This window comes from Equus asinus, chromosome 26, assembly GCF_041296235.1.
Source record: "Equus asinus isolate D_3611 breed Donkey chromosome 26, EquAss-T2T_v2, whole genome shotgun sequence".
Classification (NCBI taxonomy): Eukaryota; Metazoa; Chordata; class Mammalia; order Perissodactyla; family Equidae; genus Equus; species Equus asinus.
The window spans coordinates 42581669-42595084 of NC_091815.1; the positions used below are offsets into that span (position 1 = coordinate 42581669).

The window sequence follows — 13416 nt, forward strand, 5'->3', positions numbered from 1 at the left end:
TGGAGAACTGTGGCTGCTCCTGACTGGGAGAGCATGGGCCTATAGTTTACCAGTCTCCCCAACTCCGTTACCTCACACCCAGTGTTTCTCTATCCACACAGAGTACCCACTGGGCATCTACTGGTCTCCCAGGGTCATATATCCTCATCAGGAACCAGAACACAGCTTCTCCTCAGACAGATGGAGAAACCCAGACTTCCCACTGGGAACTAGGGACCTACCCCTGACCCAACATTCTAGTGTTGAAGCCTAACATACTCCTTCCTCAGGGTGGGCTGTGGCCACAGTTAACTCTGAAACAGGCCACTGTGTCCACTCCACGAGCCCTTCAGTTTTTCCCAGTCCTTCAGGCAGCAATGCAAAGTAGGCCACAACAGGACAGAGTGAGTTCCCATATTCCTACCATACCCTGAGGCAGATGCTGTTGGGTGCCCCCTACTGGCCATCCCCTACTCTACCCATTTCTTTTCTCAGCCTACCCCAACACAACCCCCAAGATTAAAGGTGACTTGACCAATAAAGTCTTTATTATCACACAGGATAGAGCAGACGAAGGTAGATGGTGCCAGGGGAGGGTGATTTGTGAGCTTACTGGACACGTCACTGGGATTACATGCAGACTTGACCACATCCATGAAGAACATGCATCTTCTTAAGAAGCCCAAACTTGACATTCTTCAAGGCTTCTTCACTAGTGTGGGGTCAGTTCATTCCCTAACTCTCTCAGAGGCAATGGGAATGAAGCCATTCCAAAGGGCCCAGGACAATCCAGATTCCCTCCAGGAAAGAGGAAGGGAGGCACAGGGAGCTGTTTTCTCCAAGCATTGGTGGTTGACTGCTGCAAATATTTGGATCCAGGCAGCCTGGAAAGAGGTTCATGCTCCACGGGGAAGACAGCTCTGCCCAGGTTCCTGGGCTGCTCAGAAAGGGCAGAGTAGCTTCCAAAGGCTTTTCTATATTAGTGGTACATGTAGGTAATTCCTCTGTGGGTATTCTACTGCATGAAATTTGACTTGGCTTAAGATTTTTCTTACAAAGGCCATTTCCATCAGGCTCGGTTCAGGTATGAATTTTTTTATGCTGAGCAAGGTTGCATAGGCGGCTGAAGATTTTCCCACAGTGGCCACACTCATAAGTCCTTTCTTTGGTGTGAACTATCTGGTGTCGAACGAGTGTGGATCTTTCACTAAAGGCTTTTCCACACTGACTGCACTCATAGGGCCTTTCTTGTGTATGAACTCTCTGGTGACGAACCAAGTGAGAGTTATTGCTGAAGGCTCTCCCGCATTCACTGCATTCATAAGGCCTTTCTCCAGTGTGAACCCTCCAGTGATAAATGAGGCTAGACTTCCGGCTAAAGAACTTTCCACATTCACTGCACTCATAAGGCCTTTCTCCGGTGTGAACTTTCTGATGTTTAATGAGAATGGAGTTTTGGCTAAAGAATTTCCCACATTCACTGCACTCATAAGGCCTTTCTCTTGTGTGAATTCTCCAGTGCTCAATGAGACTGGAACTGTGAGCAAAAGCTTTCCCACATTCGCTGCACTCATAAGGCCTTTCGCCAGTGTGAACTCTCCAGTGCTGAATCAGGCTGGAGCTGCGGCTGAAGGCTTTTCTACATTCACTGCACTCATAAGGCCTTTGCCCAGTATGTACTTTCTGGTGCTGAATGAGTGTAGAGCTGTTGCTGAAGGCCTTCCCACATTCACTGCATTCAAAAGGCCGTTCTCCAGTGTGAACTTTCTGATGTCGAAGGAGATGGGAGCTTTGGCTAAAGTCTCTTCCACATTCACTACACTCAAAAGGCCGTTCTCCGGTGTGAACTTTCTGGTGCTGAGCAAGGTTAGAGTTATTGTTAAAAGCTCTTCCACACTCACTGCACTCATAAGGTCTTTCTCCAGTGTGAACTCTCCAGTGCTGAATGAGAGCAGAACTGCGGCTGAAGGCTTTACCACATTCATTGCACTCATAAGGTCTTACTTGGGTGTGAACTTTCTGGTGCCGAAGGAAATTGGAGCTTTGGCTAAAGGCTCTTCCACATTTGCTGCACTCAAAAGGCCTTTCTCCAGTGTGAACTTTCTCATGCCGAGTGAGGTGTGACCTGTTATTGAAGGCTTTCCCACATTCGCTGCACTCATATGGCCTTTCTCCTGTGTGAACTCTCTGGTGATGAACAAGTGTGAGTTTGTGCCTGAAGGTTTTCCCACAGTCACTGCACTTATAATATTTCACTCCAGTGTGAAATTTCTGGTGCTTCCTCAGTTTAGATGGGTGACTAAAGGCCTTCCCACACTCCTCACACACATAAGATATTTCTCCAGTGTGAAATTTTTGGTGGTTAACAAGAGTTGATTTCTTCTCTAAGGAGTTTCCAACTGTCGAACATCTAAATGGTATCCCCTCAGAGTGAGTTCTCAAGTGGTTGAGGAGAGTGGAGCTCTTCCCAAAGTCTTTTCTACAGGCACTGCACTTGAAGAGTTTCTGTGTGGTATGCACTTCTGGGAGCTGTCCAAGACCGGAACTGTGGGGGAAGGCCTCCCGGCACTCTGTGCTCCTACATGGGTGCCCGCTGCTGTCAGTGGCTGGGTGCTGGAGGAGGTCATGGTTGTCCGAGACATCCTTACCATCTTCCCCACAAGTGAAGAGCTTCTCTGACAGGTAGACTATGGAGCTCTTCACAAACAAGTTCCTGCCCTTGTCCCATATGAAGGGCTTCTCCCCACTGTGCTCCTTCTGGTGCTGGTGAAGCTTTGCACTGATCCAAAACTCTCTTCCACATACTCCACATGTGTAGGGGGTCTCCTCAGGATGTGTTCCCTGATGTTCGTCCAGGTGCAAAATGTCTTTCAAGAATGGGCCACACATGTCACAGGTGTCAGCCTTCTGGGTGGAAGCATGTGCACTGGGAATCCTGACCTGTGACACCCCTTCTACAGAAGCAGTCTGCTTGGAATGTGCTTCCTCATCTTCCACTCCATGCCAACAACCTGAAAGCAGAGAAATTCCCAGTTAACTGAGTGTTCCACTTGGTGGAAAGGATGACTCATTAGAAATGTGTGACTGGCACATCAATGGGTCCAAGGGATTGCTGACACGTCAAGGGGGCCAGAATGAGAATGAAGGGCCCACTGTGCAGGACAAGGCCTGCCAAGCCACAGAATAAAGAGGCCTCATCAGAGGCAAGAACACAGAGATGCGGCAAAGGACTTGAACAGACATTTCTCAAAAAAAGATATAATCATGCATCATATAATGATGTTTTGGCCAACAATGGGCTGCATATATGACAGTAGTCCCATAAGATTAGTACCATACAGCCTAGATGTGTAGTAGACTATACCATCTAGGTTTGTGTAAGTATACTCTGTGATGTTTGCAAAATCACGAAATTACCCATCAATCATTTCTCAGAACACTGCCTTGTTGTTAAGCAATGTATGACTATGTGTGTATATGTACATATATATACAAATGGCTGATAAGCACATGAAAAGATGCTCAACATCATTAGTCATTAGAGAAATGCAAATCCAAGCCACAACGAGATACAACTTCACACCCACTAGGATAGCTATAAGAGAAAAGACAGTAACAAGTGTTGATGAGGCAGTAGAGAAACTGGAAACACTGGTACTGCAGTGGGAATGTAAAATGGTGTTGCCAATTTGGAAAACAGTTTGGAAACCCCTATGTATCTACCCAAGAGAAATGAAAACATGTCTATACAAAAACTTGTACATGAATATTCATAGCAACGTTTTTCATAACAGCTAAAAAGTAGAAACAAGCCAAATGCCCACCAACTGATGAATGGATAAACAAACTGTGGTATATCTATAAAGTGGAATATTATTTGGCCATAAAAAGGAATGAAGTACTGATATGTGCTATAACATGGATGAACCTCAAAAACATTATGCTAAGTGAAAGCCAGTCATGGAAAAAGATATATTGTGTGATTCCATTTACATGAAATGTCTAGGATAAGTAAATCTATATAGTCATAAAGTACATTAGCAGTTGCCTAGGACTCAGGGGCGAAGGGGTGAGGGAGGATAGGTAGCAACTGCTAATGGGTACAAAGTTTCTCTTTAGGTGATGAAAATGTTCTAAAATTAGATTATAGTGATATTTATACAACTGTATAAACATACTAAAAACCTCTGGATTGTATACATTAAAGGGGTGAACTTTATGGTATATCTCAAGAAACCTGCTTTTAAAAAATGTCTCATGGGGGAAGGGGCAGAACCTAGGCATGGCCCCACACTGGGTCACCCAGCCAGGAATTGGTTAAGCTCAGTGGGATCCATTAGGCAGACCAAAGATGCCTGATCCCCAACCTCTGCTCCCAGAAGGCCCCTGGGCAACAGCTATTAGGATTGCTTATAAGGCTGCCCAGGGAGAGACAGTGGTAGTACACAAAGCCCAGTCCCAGCATCCACAGGTACCTGGGAAGCAAGAAGTATCCATGGTCTGGTTTTAGGATTAACAGAACTTTCTATGGGGAGAAGACATAAGGCAGAAGCTGGTCACCATGCCAGGGCAGGGCATAAGGGCCTTACCAAGTGAAGTCATGAGCTCAAAGTTCTCCAGCATCACATTGTGGTATAGGTGCCTCTGGGCTGCATCAAGGAGCCCCCACTCTTCCTTAGAGAAGTACACGGCCACATCCTCGAAGGTCACGGGGCTCTGAAATGATGGGACAGGTGAGCCAGGGGGCCAATAGGAGAACTGAAAAACAAACAAAATAGTCAAATGGACACCCCAGGCCCTTGGGCTATAACTCAGAGTTCTGCCACATCTACCACTGGCATCTCCTCTACTCATGACCCCCTCTGTTCCTACTCCTCCTCAGGCCCCCACCTCAGAGGCAATAACAGGCCCTCGCACCACTGGTGTCCCTCTCCACATGTAGTTCTACTGGTCACTGTATCGAGGCCAATCCAACCCAGAGAAACAAAGGGCAGGTGGGCAGAGGACAATATCTGAGCTCTGGGCTGGCATGCAGCCCCTCCTTCCCCCACTGGCCAATTTTCCTTGTGTCCCTCAGATCACCTCCCAAGTATAAGAAAATTTGGGCTCTCCTTTCTTCCTTGAGCCTCTAGTACCAGAGCCTTGGGCCCATTGGTTTATATACCCTTACCTTGTACACATCACTCTTTGGACCATACCATCCTCATTTCTCCACCCTCCTCTCCATTATCACCTGTCCATACCACAGGCATCTCCCTAGTGTCCCCACATCCCATTATGCACGTGGCATACTTGACAAAGGCAATCAGGACTCAATACTGACCCTAGCCTGCCCAAGATCTCCAAAACCCCCACTGCCAGGGACAGCCATCACCCCTCCAGTTAATGCCTCCCCTCCTCACCCTGTTGCTTCAATCGTCACCTCCCAAGAACCACGAGTAGATTTCAAACACCCTTGCTCTCTTCTACCTCTGTTCTTTCACATGCTGTCCCCTCACCAGTCATAGCAGTCCTTGCTCTTCCTAATACATAAATCCTAGACCTGCTGGCCCCTGCCAGTGGCTTGGGGACTTGTAGCTTGGGCTGACCCTTTTCCGTCTCTGCTACTCCTGACAGCTGGACAAAACCCACAGGCCCCCAAACCTGCTGAGCTGTAGAGAAACCATTCTAATCCCAGGACCCACTGCCATCTTACTTCCGTTACTTGTAGGCTTCACTTTTTGGTCCCACGTCTACTCTCTGCAAAGAGGCTTCGTCACCATCCTGAAGCCAATCTACAGCTGCACAGCGTCCACACACAAGCCTTGACCCTTTGGATGTCTCCAGCCTGGACCTGGCATAAATCCATACTTGCATATTCAGAGGCACAGTTGGCCCCTCAATTTGGCAGTCCTTGGGACATCTCAAATACAGTATGGCCAAAACTCAACTTTTTATTTTCCCTCTATAAACTACTCACACCAATTTCACATCTGCAAAACCTTCCGGGTCAACCCTGCTATCTCACTGCCCCACATCAGGAAATCCAGTCCACCCTACTTAAAAAGTAGATCCAGGAGTCAACCACTTCTCCTGCCTTCACAGCCTCCTCTCTGGTCCAGCCGCCAACAGCACACACCTGGACTACTGCACTCACCTCCATGATGTTTCTGCCTCTAACCCCACCCAGTCTGTTCTCCACTCAAATCCACAAGGAGCCCGTAAAGACCGGAGCCAGATCACCTCCCTCCTCTGCTCTAAACTTTCCGTGACCCCCACCACACTCAGGAGAGAGGCCTAGCTCCTCAGCCTGCCACTCCAGGCCTAACTTCAGTCTCCCTGCTACCTATTTCTACCCGACGAAAGAGACATGAGGCTCCCTGAACACTTCCAAGCAATGTGCACATGGGGGTCCCTGTAGTCGGGACACCCTTCCAGACCTTATCCCACAGGATTCCAGAAACGTGAACTCCTCCATATAACCTCTGGCTGGATTCAAGATGCGAGGGAAGTGACTCTCAGGGCCCTAGACTCACGTGGCGACATCACTATTCCCTACGCCGCGGCTCCAGGATCACGAGGGCGGGGACCCCGGCGGGTGAGGGCCTGGGGCACCCGGCTCACCTGCGCCACGTCCATCAGCGACGCCGCGGCCCCGTCGGAGCCTGTGGGCTCATCCGAACCCCACGCCCCAGTGGGCGGGCGACCGGGGCCGATGGCCGCACTCGGCCTTGTCTTCCCCGGTCTCAAATGCGCCTGGGGACCGGGACGCCTCCTTCCGGGACCGTGGGACGAAGGCGGGGTGCAGAGACGCGCCGCGTCCACTCCACACCCGGGAACACTGAGGCTCGGGAAGGAGGAGTCACTGGCCGGGAACAAAAACGCGTTCAGCAGCGCGGCGAGGATCCGGGCACCGCCCGGTCCCTCTCCTGCGGTCCCGGAGGCCGCCTGCGGACGGCCCCTCGGCCACGAAACGAAGCCTGCAATGGCGACGACGGAAGTCCCGCCCCATCCTCCGCTGCCCGCGCGGAGCTAGCTTTCATTGGCTCAGGGCCGTCGCCAACTATGACGCTATCTCCCGAGAGGTCGCGAGTAGCTTGGTCGTCGCCTAGGTGATCACATAAGGGCGCGCCTCGCGTCTCTGCTCACGCGACGCGAACTACACTACCCAGAAAGCCCCTGGCCGTGCGTCCTGCCCTGGCCAATAAGGACCCAGGAGAGGGGCGTCATCGGGCGTGCCGTACAGACTTTGGTCAGTGATAGCCTAGGAGGAGGGGAGTTTCCGGAAGGGCCGCGCTGCGGGGGTGGAACTTCCGGTGTCGGGCTGTCGCTGTGGCCTCTGGCCTTTGAGGGACCGGGTCGGCGGCTGTGGACGGCGTCCGGGGGGCTACCCGCGCCCGCGGAAACGGGAGTGGGCAGGGTACGAGCGTCGAGGAGGGTCCGCCCCTGCGCTCTGCATGCCCCGTGGCCGCAGCGAATGTCCCGCCTCCCGGAGCCCTTACGGCGCGGGGCTGTCCGCCGGGGCCTTCGCCAAAGCCCGGCAGTGCCCATGGCCGCCCGGATTCGTCTTCCTTGGCGTTGCGACCTCTTCACGGAGTGGGACGGAGGCTCACAGCCCGCGCGTCCAGAGGGCGTGGCCCAGCGCTAATAAGCGAGCCGAGGGGCCAGGCACGGATGGGGACTCTTCTGGCCCCCACCCGCTGGACTCCAGCCCCAGTGTCCCAAGTCCCCGACTGAGCCCCGGGCCTGGGCGCTCAGGACAGCGGGGCGTTCACGGGGGCGTTTCCGTTTCAGAATCCGGTTTGATGAGAGGCGGAGGGCACAGGCAAGAGGGATCTGCGTGTGCGAAGACTCGGAGGTGAGACCGACCTGAGGGCACCCAGGAAAGTTCTCGCATCTGGCCTGCGGGGCACCGAGAGCACGGGGAGAGGAGTCCTGCCTCTGGACAGGCTAAGTGTGCTGGGGGACAGGGAAGATTCTGAACAGAAGAGAGATGGCCGTGAAATGAGAGAGGATTTTGAGAGCACCCCAGTGGATACTGTGGGAACACACTGTTGGGAGGGGGGTCGTGGTGGGGCTGTAAACGGGGCGATGCGTGAGCCTGCTGCTTCATTCTTCATTCATTCTTCTGGCAGTTATGATGTGGCTTGTCCAGAGTAGAAGCAGGAGAGGTAGGAGTAGTGATCAGATTCTGGATAGATTTTCAAGATGGAGTTGATGGGATTTCCTGCCACATATGGGGAGTGAATGTAAGTAGGGGATGAAGGACCGTCCCAAGTGTTTAGGAAGAATGAGGTGCTACCCATGGAGATCAGAGGTTCTCAGAAGGAGGATGTTTGGGGAAGATTAGCAGTTGGGTTTTGTGGGTGTAGAATCTGAGTTGTCTGGGACCTCTGAGTGGAGGTGACACATCCACCCATGAACACAGAGGGAGTTCCCGTTTGGCCTCCAGATGTCCAGGCTGCAGTGCACTGGTGGCCTGGATCAGGGAAGGGCCTGAGAATGGGATTTTGGAAGGAGAGTTTTAGGTTGTGGTTAAGACAGATCCTGAGGTGAGTGTGGGGTGTCCAGACTAAGAACCAGTGGCTGGGTGGAGGAGGTGGGTGCAGAAACAGAAAAGCACTGTCCAAAGACCACTGGATCTGGGGAAAGCGCACATCCAGGAGGAGGGCCTATGCTGTTAAATATGAGGTGGGGAGCAGGCGTGTCAGGGGACAGGGTTAGGGAGACATAAGGGGAGGTGGCTAGCATGACAGAGACTGGGATCCCAGGTCCCTTGCCCAGTGCTTAGGTCACATCCATCTGCCTCCTGGCTTGGTGTTGCAGGGCCCAGTGACTTTGAGGACAAGGTCACATGCCTCTTTCAGAAAAATAGTGGGGGTCCTTAGTGAAGCTTGCATCAGTCCATAACCAGAGAGGCCCATGGAAGACCAGTCCTGGTGAGTGGGAGACAGATATGGGAGTGCCTGTGGCAGTGGGCTAGTCTCTCACCTGGTACCTGACCTGTGCCCTGTTTCCCTGGTGCCAAAGTGGGTAACCATGCCTTTATTCTATCTTTCTGACCCCCATCTGACTCCATCCCACTTTCCCCTGACTCCTGTCCCCTGGCTGACCACTCTCTGTTCTCTGCCTCTCACGCTTTCTCTGTCTCCCCTCTTCTGGCCAGATCCTCCACCATTGGCATTCCCTTAACATGTCCTAAGCCAATACACATCCTTAAATGGTTCTTGAGAACCTTTTCCTCCATGAGACTGGCTTGTTCCCTCTGAGGAAGGTGGGCACAGTATTGACAGTCTGAGGCCTAGTCTCCCCTCACTGCACAGCACCTGACTGTCACCAGACACTGAGACCCTGCCAACTCCATGTTTTTCATAACCCACAGAGAACTGACACTGAAGAGACACCTGACCAATGCGTAGCATGTGGAGAGATGTTCAAGGAGAGGCAACCCTTTGCTGCCACCAAAAAACTTCAAAATGGGAAAAAAATCTCAAGCACATTGGGAATGTGGAAAGATCTTCAACTTTGTCTCCGTCCTCAGAAAGCAGGAGTATGTTCACATCTTAGAATGTTCCTAGTATGGTAACATGGGAAAGCCACCAGCCAAAGCTTCGGTCCCTTTGAGCACCAGAACGTTTGCCACAGAGAAAGCCATTATAAAGGCAGGGACTGTGGCCCAGCCTTGAGCAAAATTTTGCAATTTCCCCTTCACCAAAACGTTCACACTGATCAAGGACTGTGAAGTGTGGAGAATGTGGGCACCTCTGTTCAGAGCTGCGCTCTCGTTAGCACCCAGAAATTCACACCGGAGAGCAGTTGTACAAATGCAGTAACTATGTGGAACCTTTCAGGAATTTTTTTTTTTAAAGACTGGCACCTGAGCTACCATCTGTTGCCAATCTTTTTTTTCCCCTTCTCTTCTCCCCAAAGCCCCCAAGTAGATAGTTGTATGTTCAAGATGTAGGTCCCTCTGGTGGTGCTATTTGGGACACCGCCTCAGCATGGCCTGATGAGTGGTGCCAGGTCCACGCCCAGGATCCTAACCTGGGCCACGAAAGCGGAGCACACGAACTTAACCACTCGGCCTTGGGACCGGCCCCATTTCAGGAAAATATTAAACTTGTTTCACACAATCCCCATTGGAGAAAGGCATAATGAGTACAGCTAATGTTGAACAGCCTCTTCTCACAGATTTACTCCTGTTTTGCAGCAGCAAGTTACTACATTGTGAGTGTAGTAAGTAGGAGAGCAAAAATCTGCAGTTCCCGCCTTGTTTTGCATAGAATGATTCACACTGGAGAAAGCCCCAGGAGTACAGCCAGCATGGGAGAGCTGTCACCCACAGCTCCCACCTTGCCCAGCACCAGAAACTTCACTCTGGAAAAAAGCTTTTTGAGAGCAGTGAATGTAGTCAAGTTTTCAGCTGCCTTTTTTTTTTGGTGAGGAAGATTGGCCCTGAGCCAACATCTGTTGGCAATCTTCCTCTTTTTTTTTTTTCTCTTCAAAGCTCCAGTACATAGTTGTATATCCTAGTTGTAGGTCATTCCAATTCTTCTATGTGGGATGCTGCCACAGCATGGCTTGATGTGTGGTGCTAGGTCTGTGCCCAGGCTCCAAACTGGTGAACCCTGGACCACTGAAGCAGAGCATGCAAAGTTAACCACTTGGCCATGGGCCAGCCCCTGCCTTTTTAAAAAATTTTTTATTTTAAATAATCAGTCTCTTTTTTAAACCTCATTCAGTATAAAAGAATTAACACCCAAGAAAGACCATATATGAATAGCCTTCTCCACAAGGTGACCTCATGTAGAAGGACCTCCACCTGGGGAGCCACTTCCTGACTGCCTTGAGCACGAGGAAGCCTGTAGGGGCCACGTTGTACTCTGTGACCTGCTGAGGGACCTCGGGAGAGCTGTTGCACTGCTGGTCCTGTGGAAGAAGCCCTTCTGTGTTTGAATTGCTCAGTGTAAGCAGCCCCCTCTTCCCAGCTGGCACTCCCCCGGAGGGATGGTGAGTGGCCCTGTACTCACTAGATGGCATCATGCTGCTCACCCATGACTGAGTTTGGCATGGACCTGACTCCCGCTCTGAGCAAGGGGCCTGATGGGGTGGTTTCCGGGGAAATTTCCCATTGTTCATGGACATTGTGAAGTCTGCATTTGACATCCATCATGCTTTTGTTGAGCTGCTTCAAGTACTCATGACGTAAAGGTTTTGTAAGCATTCCTGTCTTCACCCAGCCCTGGTACTATGACCTCAGACTGCTCTAGACTGGGTCTTGTTTTGTTTTTGCTGAGGAAGATTTGCCCTGAGCTAACATCTGTTGCCAATCTGCTCTTTTTGTGTGTGAGCCACCACCACAGCATGACCACTGACAGACAAGTGGTGTAGATCTGTGCCCAAGAACCAAACCCTGGCCACCAAAGTGGAGTGCACTGAACTTAACCACTAGGCCACCAGAGCTGGCCTGGGACTGTTTGATAATGGATATGTCACCAATTAATTCTCCTTTGCTATGGGAGCCCTGTTGAGCAGATGGAGTAAATTGAGAACAGAACAGAGGTTCGCCCAGACTGGCCATTGGGAAGCCTTGTAGCACCTGACAGAGGGTAGAGCAGCAAGGTGTGGAGCATTTCTAGCCAGTCGTGACCTGGTTTGCATTTCCACCCCATGTCCCCTGGGAAGGAATGAAGCCTCTGTTCTGAAGTTTCTGACCTGCAGTTCGCCTGGGGAAGGCAGTGGTTGGCCTGGAAGAAGCAAGGTGATGGTCTCTGTTCCAGGAAACGTCTCCTCCCAGCAGTGCTGAGAGGAAGCCCTCTGATAGCCAGACCCTAGTGGTCTATCACCCACTTGTACTTATACCAGGACCAGGTGAGTATAGTAAGTAGGTGCAGAGACACTGGGTGTGAGGAAGTAGGGCATGGGGGAGCTGGCAGACTGTTAGATGGCTGGCGCTTGCAGGATGAGGGTGTAGAGAGAATCTTAAGGCCTGTGGATCTGTACATCTGCCACAGCCGTACTCATGATGTAAAGGTTTTATGCATTCTGGTCATCTCCCAGGGAGCTGGATACTTTTGGTCATCATCACCTGGTCAGGAACACCTGGATTATGAGAAAGAACAGCCCCTAGTCCTGTTTGTTAAATAGCTTTATTAAAGTATAATTTATGTGTTATAAAATACACCCGTTATAAGTGTACAGTTTAATGATTTTTAGTAAATTTATAGAGTTGTGCCACCATTATCATCTCACCTCACTCCCATTGCCCCAAAAAGTTCCTTTGGACATTTGGAACCAAGGCCCACTCTCATGGCCAGCCCCTGGCAACCACTAACTGTTCTCTACATATTGTGTTTTCTGGATATTTCATCTCAATGAATTCATACAAAATGTAGCTTTTTGTGTGTAGTTTCTATCACTTAGCATAATGTTTTTGATGTTCATTCATGTTACATCAGTATTCCATTTTATTACTGAATAATATTCCCTTGTAAGGATATACCACATTTTCTTTATCCACCACCAGGTGATGGACTTTTGAATTGTTTCCAGTTCATGGCTATTTATGAATAATGCTGCCAGGAACATTTGCTTGCAAATCTCTGTGTAGACATGTTTTCATTTCTCTTGGGTAGATTCCTAAGAGTAGAATTGCTGAGTCCTATGGTAGGTTTATGTTTAACTCTTTAAAAACTGCCCGACTGTTTTCCGATGTGGCTGTACCATTTCATGTTCCCATCAGCACTGTAGGACTGTTCCACTTTCTCCACCTTCTTGCCAACACTTGATTTTGTCATCTTAGTGGGTGTGAAATGGTATCTCAATGGATTTTTTTAAATTGTGGTAAAATATACATAAAGTTGATCATTTTAACTATTTTTAAGTGTACAGCTCAGTGGCATTAAGTAAATTCATGTAGTTGTGCAGCTATGACCCCTATACATCTCCAAAACTTTTTAATTTTCCTAAACCAAAACTCTGTACTCATTAAACAATAATCTCAATTTTTTTTTTATTGAAGTGATAATAGTTTATAACATTGTAAAATTTCAGTTCTACATTATTTGTCAGTCACCACATAAATGTTACCCTTTACCCCTTATGCCCAGCCCCCAACCCCCTTTCCCTCTGGTAACCACTCATCTGTCCTCTTTGTCTGTGTGTTTGTTTATCTTGCACATGTGAGTGAAATCAAACGGTGTTTGTCTTTCTCTGGCTTGTTTCGCTTAACATAAGACTCTCAAGTTCCATCCATGTTGTTGCACATGGGATGGTTTTGTCTTTTTTGTGGCTGAGGAGTATTCCATTTTATGTAATACCACATCTTCTTTATCCTTTCACCAGTTGATGGGCACTTGGGTTGCTTCCACGTCTTGGCTATTGTGAATAATGCTGCAATGAACATAGGGGTGCATAAGTCTCTGTGAATTGTTGATTTCAAGTTCTTTGGATAAATAC

General features: G+C 49.6%; 1 protein-coding gene and 1 long non-coding RNA gene across 3 annotated transcripts; one reads left to right on the forward strand and one right to left on the reverse strand.

Annotated features, from left to right (window-relative positions):
* Nucleotides 1-509: 509 nt before the first annotated feature.
* ZNF132 (zinc finger protein 132) lies at nt 510-7130 on the reverse strand. Of its 2 annotated transcripts, none has more exons than XM_014865575.3 (3): nt 6583-7130; nt 4569-4737; nt 510-2990 (listed from the first exon to the last, which is right to left on the reverse strand). In XM_014865575.3, exons 1-3 carry the CDS (start codon nt 6595-6597, stop codon nt 1060-1062), a joined length of 2115 nt encoding a protein of 704 aa, XP_014721061.1. In that variant the 5' UTR covers nt 6598-7130; the 3' UTR covers nt 510-1059. The 2 variants fall into 2 exon arrangements, with proteins under 2 accessions (XP_014721061.1, XP_014721062.1); XM_014865576.3 differs by having other exon boundaries at nt 4569-4695; nt 6583-6969.
* Nucleotides 7131-7249: 119 nt separating this feature from the next.
* On the forward strand, nt 7250-12829 carry LOC123281290 (uncharacterized). Its single transcript, XR_011498541.1, has 3 exons — nt 7250-7378; nt 7753-7816; nt 9341-12829. It is a non-coding gene; the product is annotated as an uncharacterized lncRNA (long non-coding RNA).
* Nucleotides 12830-13416: the final 587 nt, after the last annotated feature.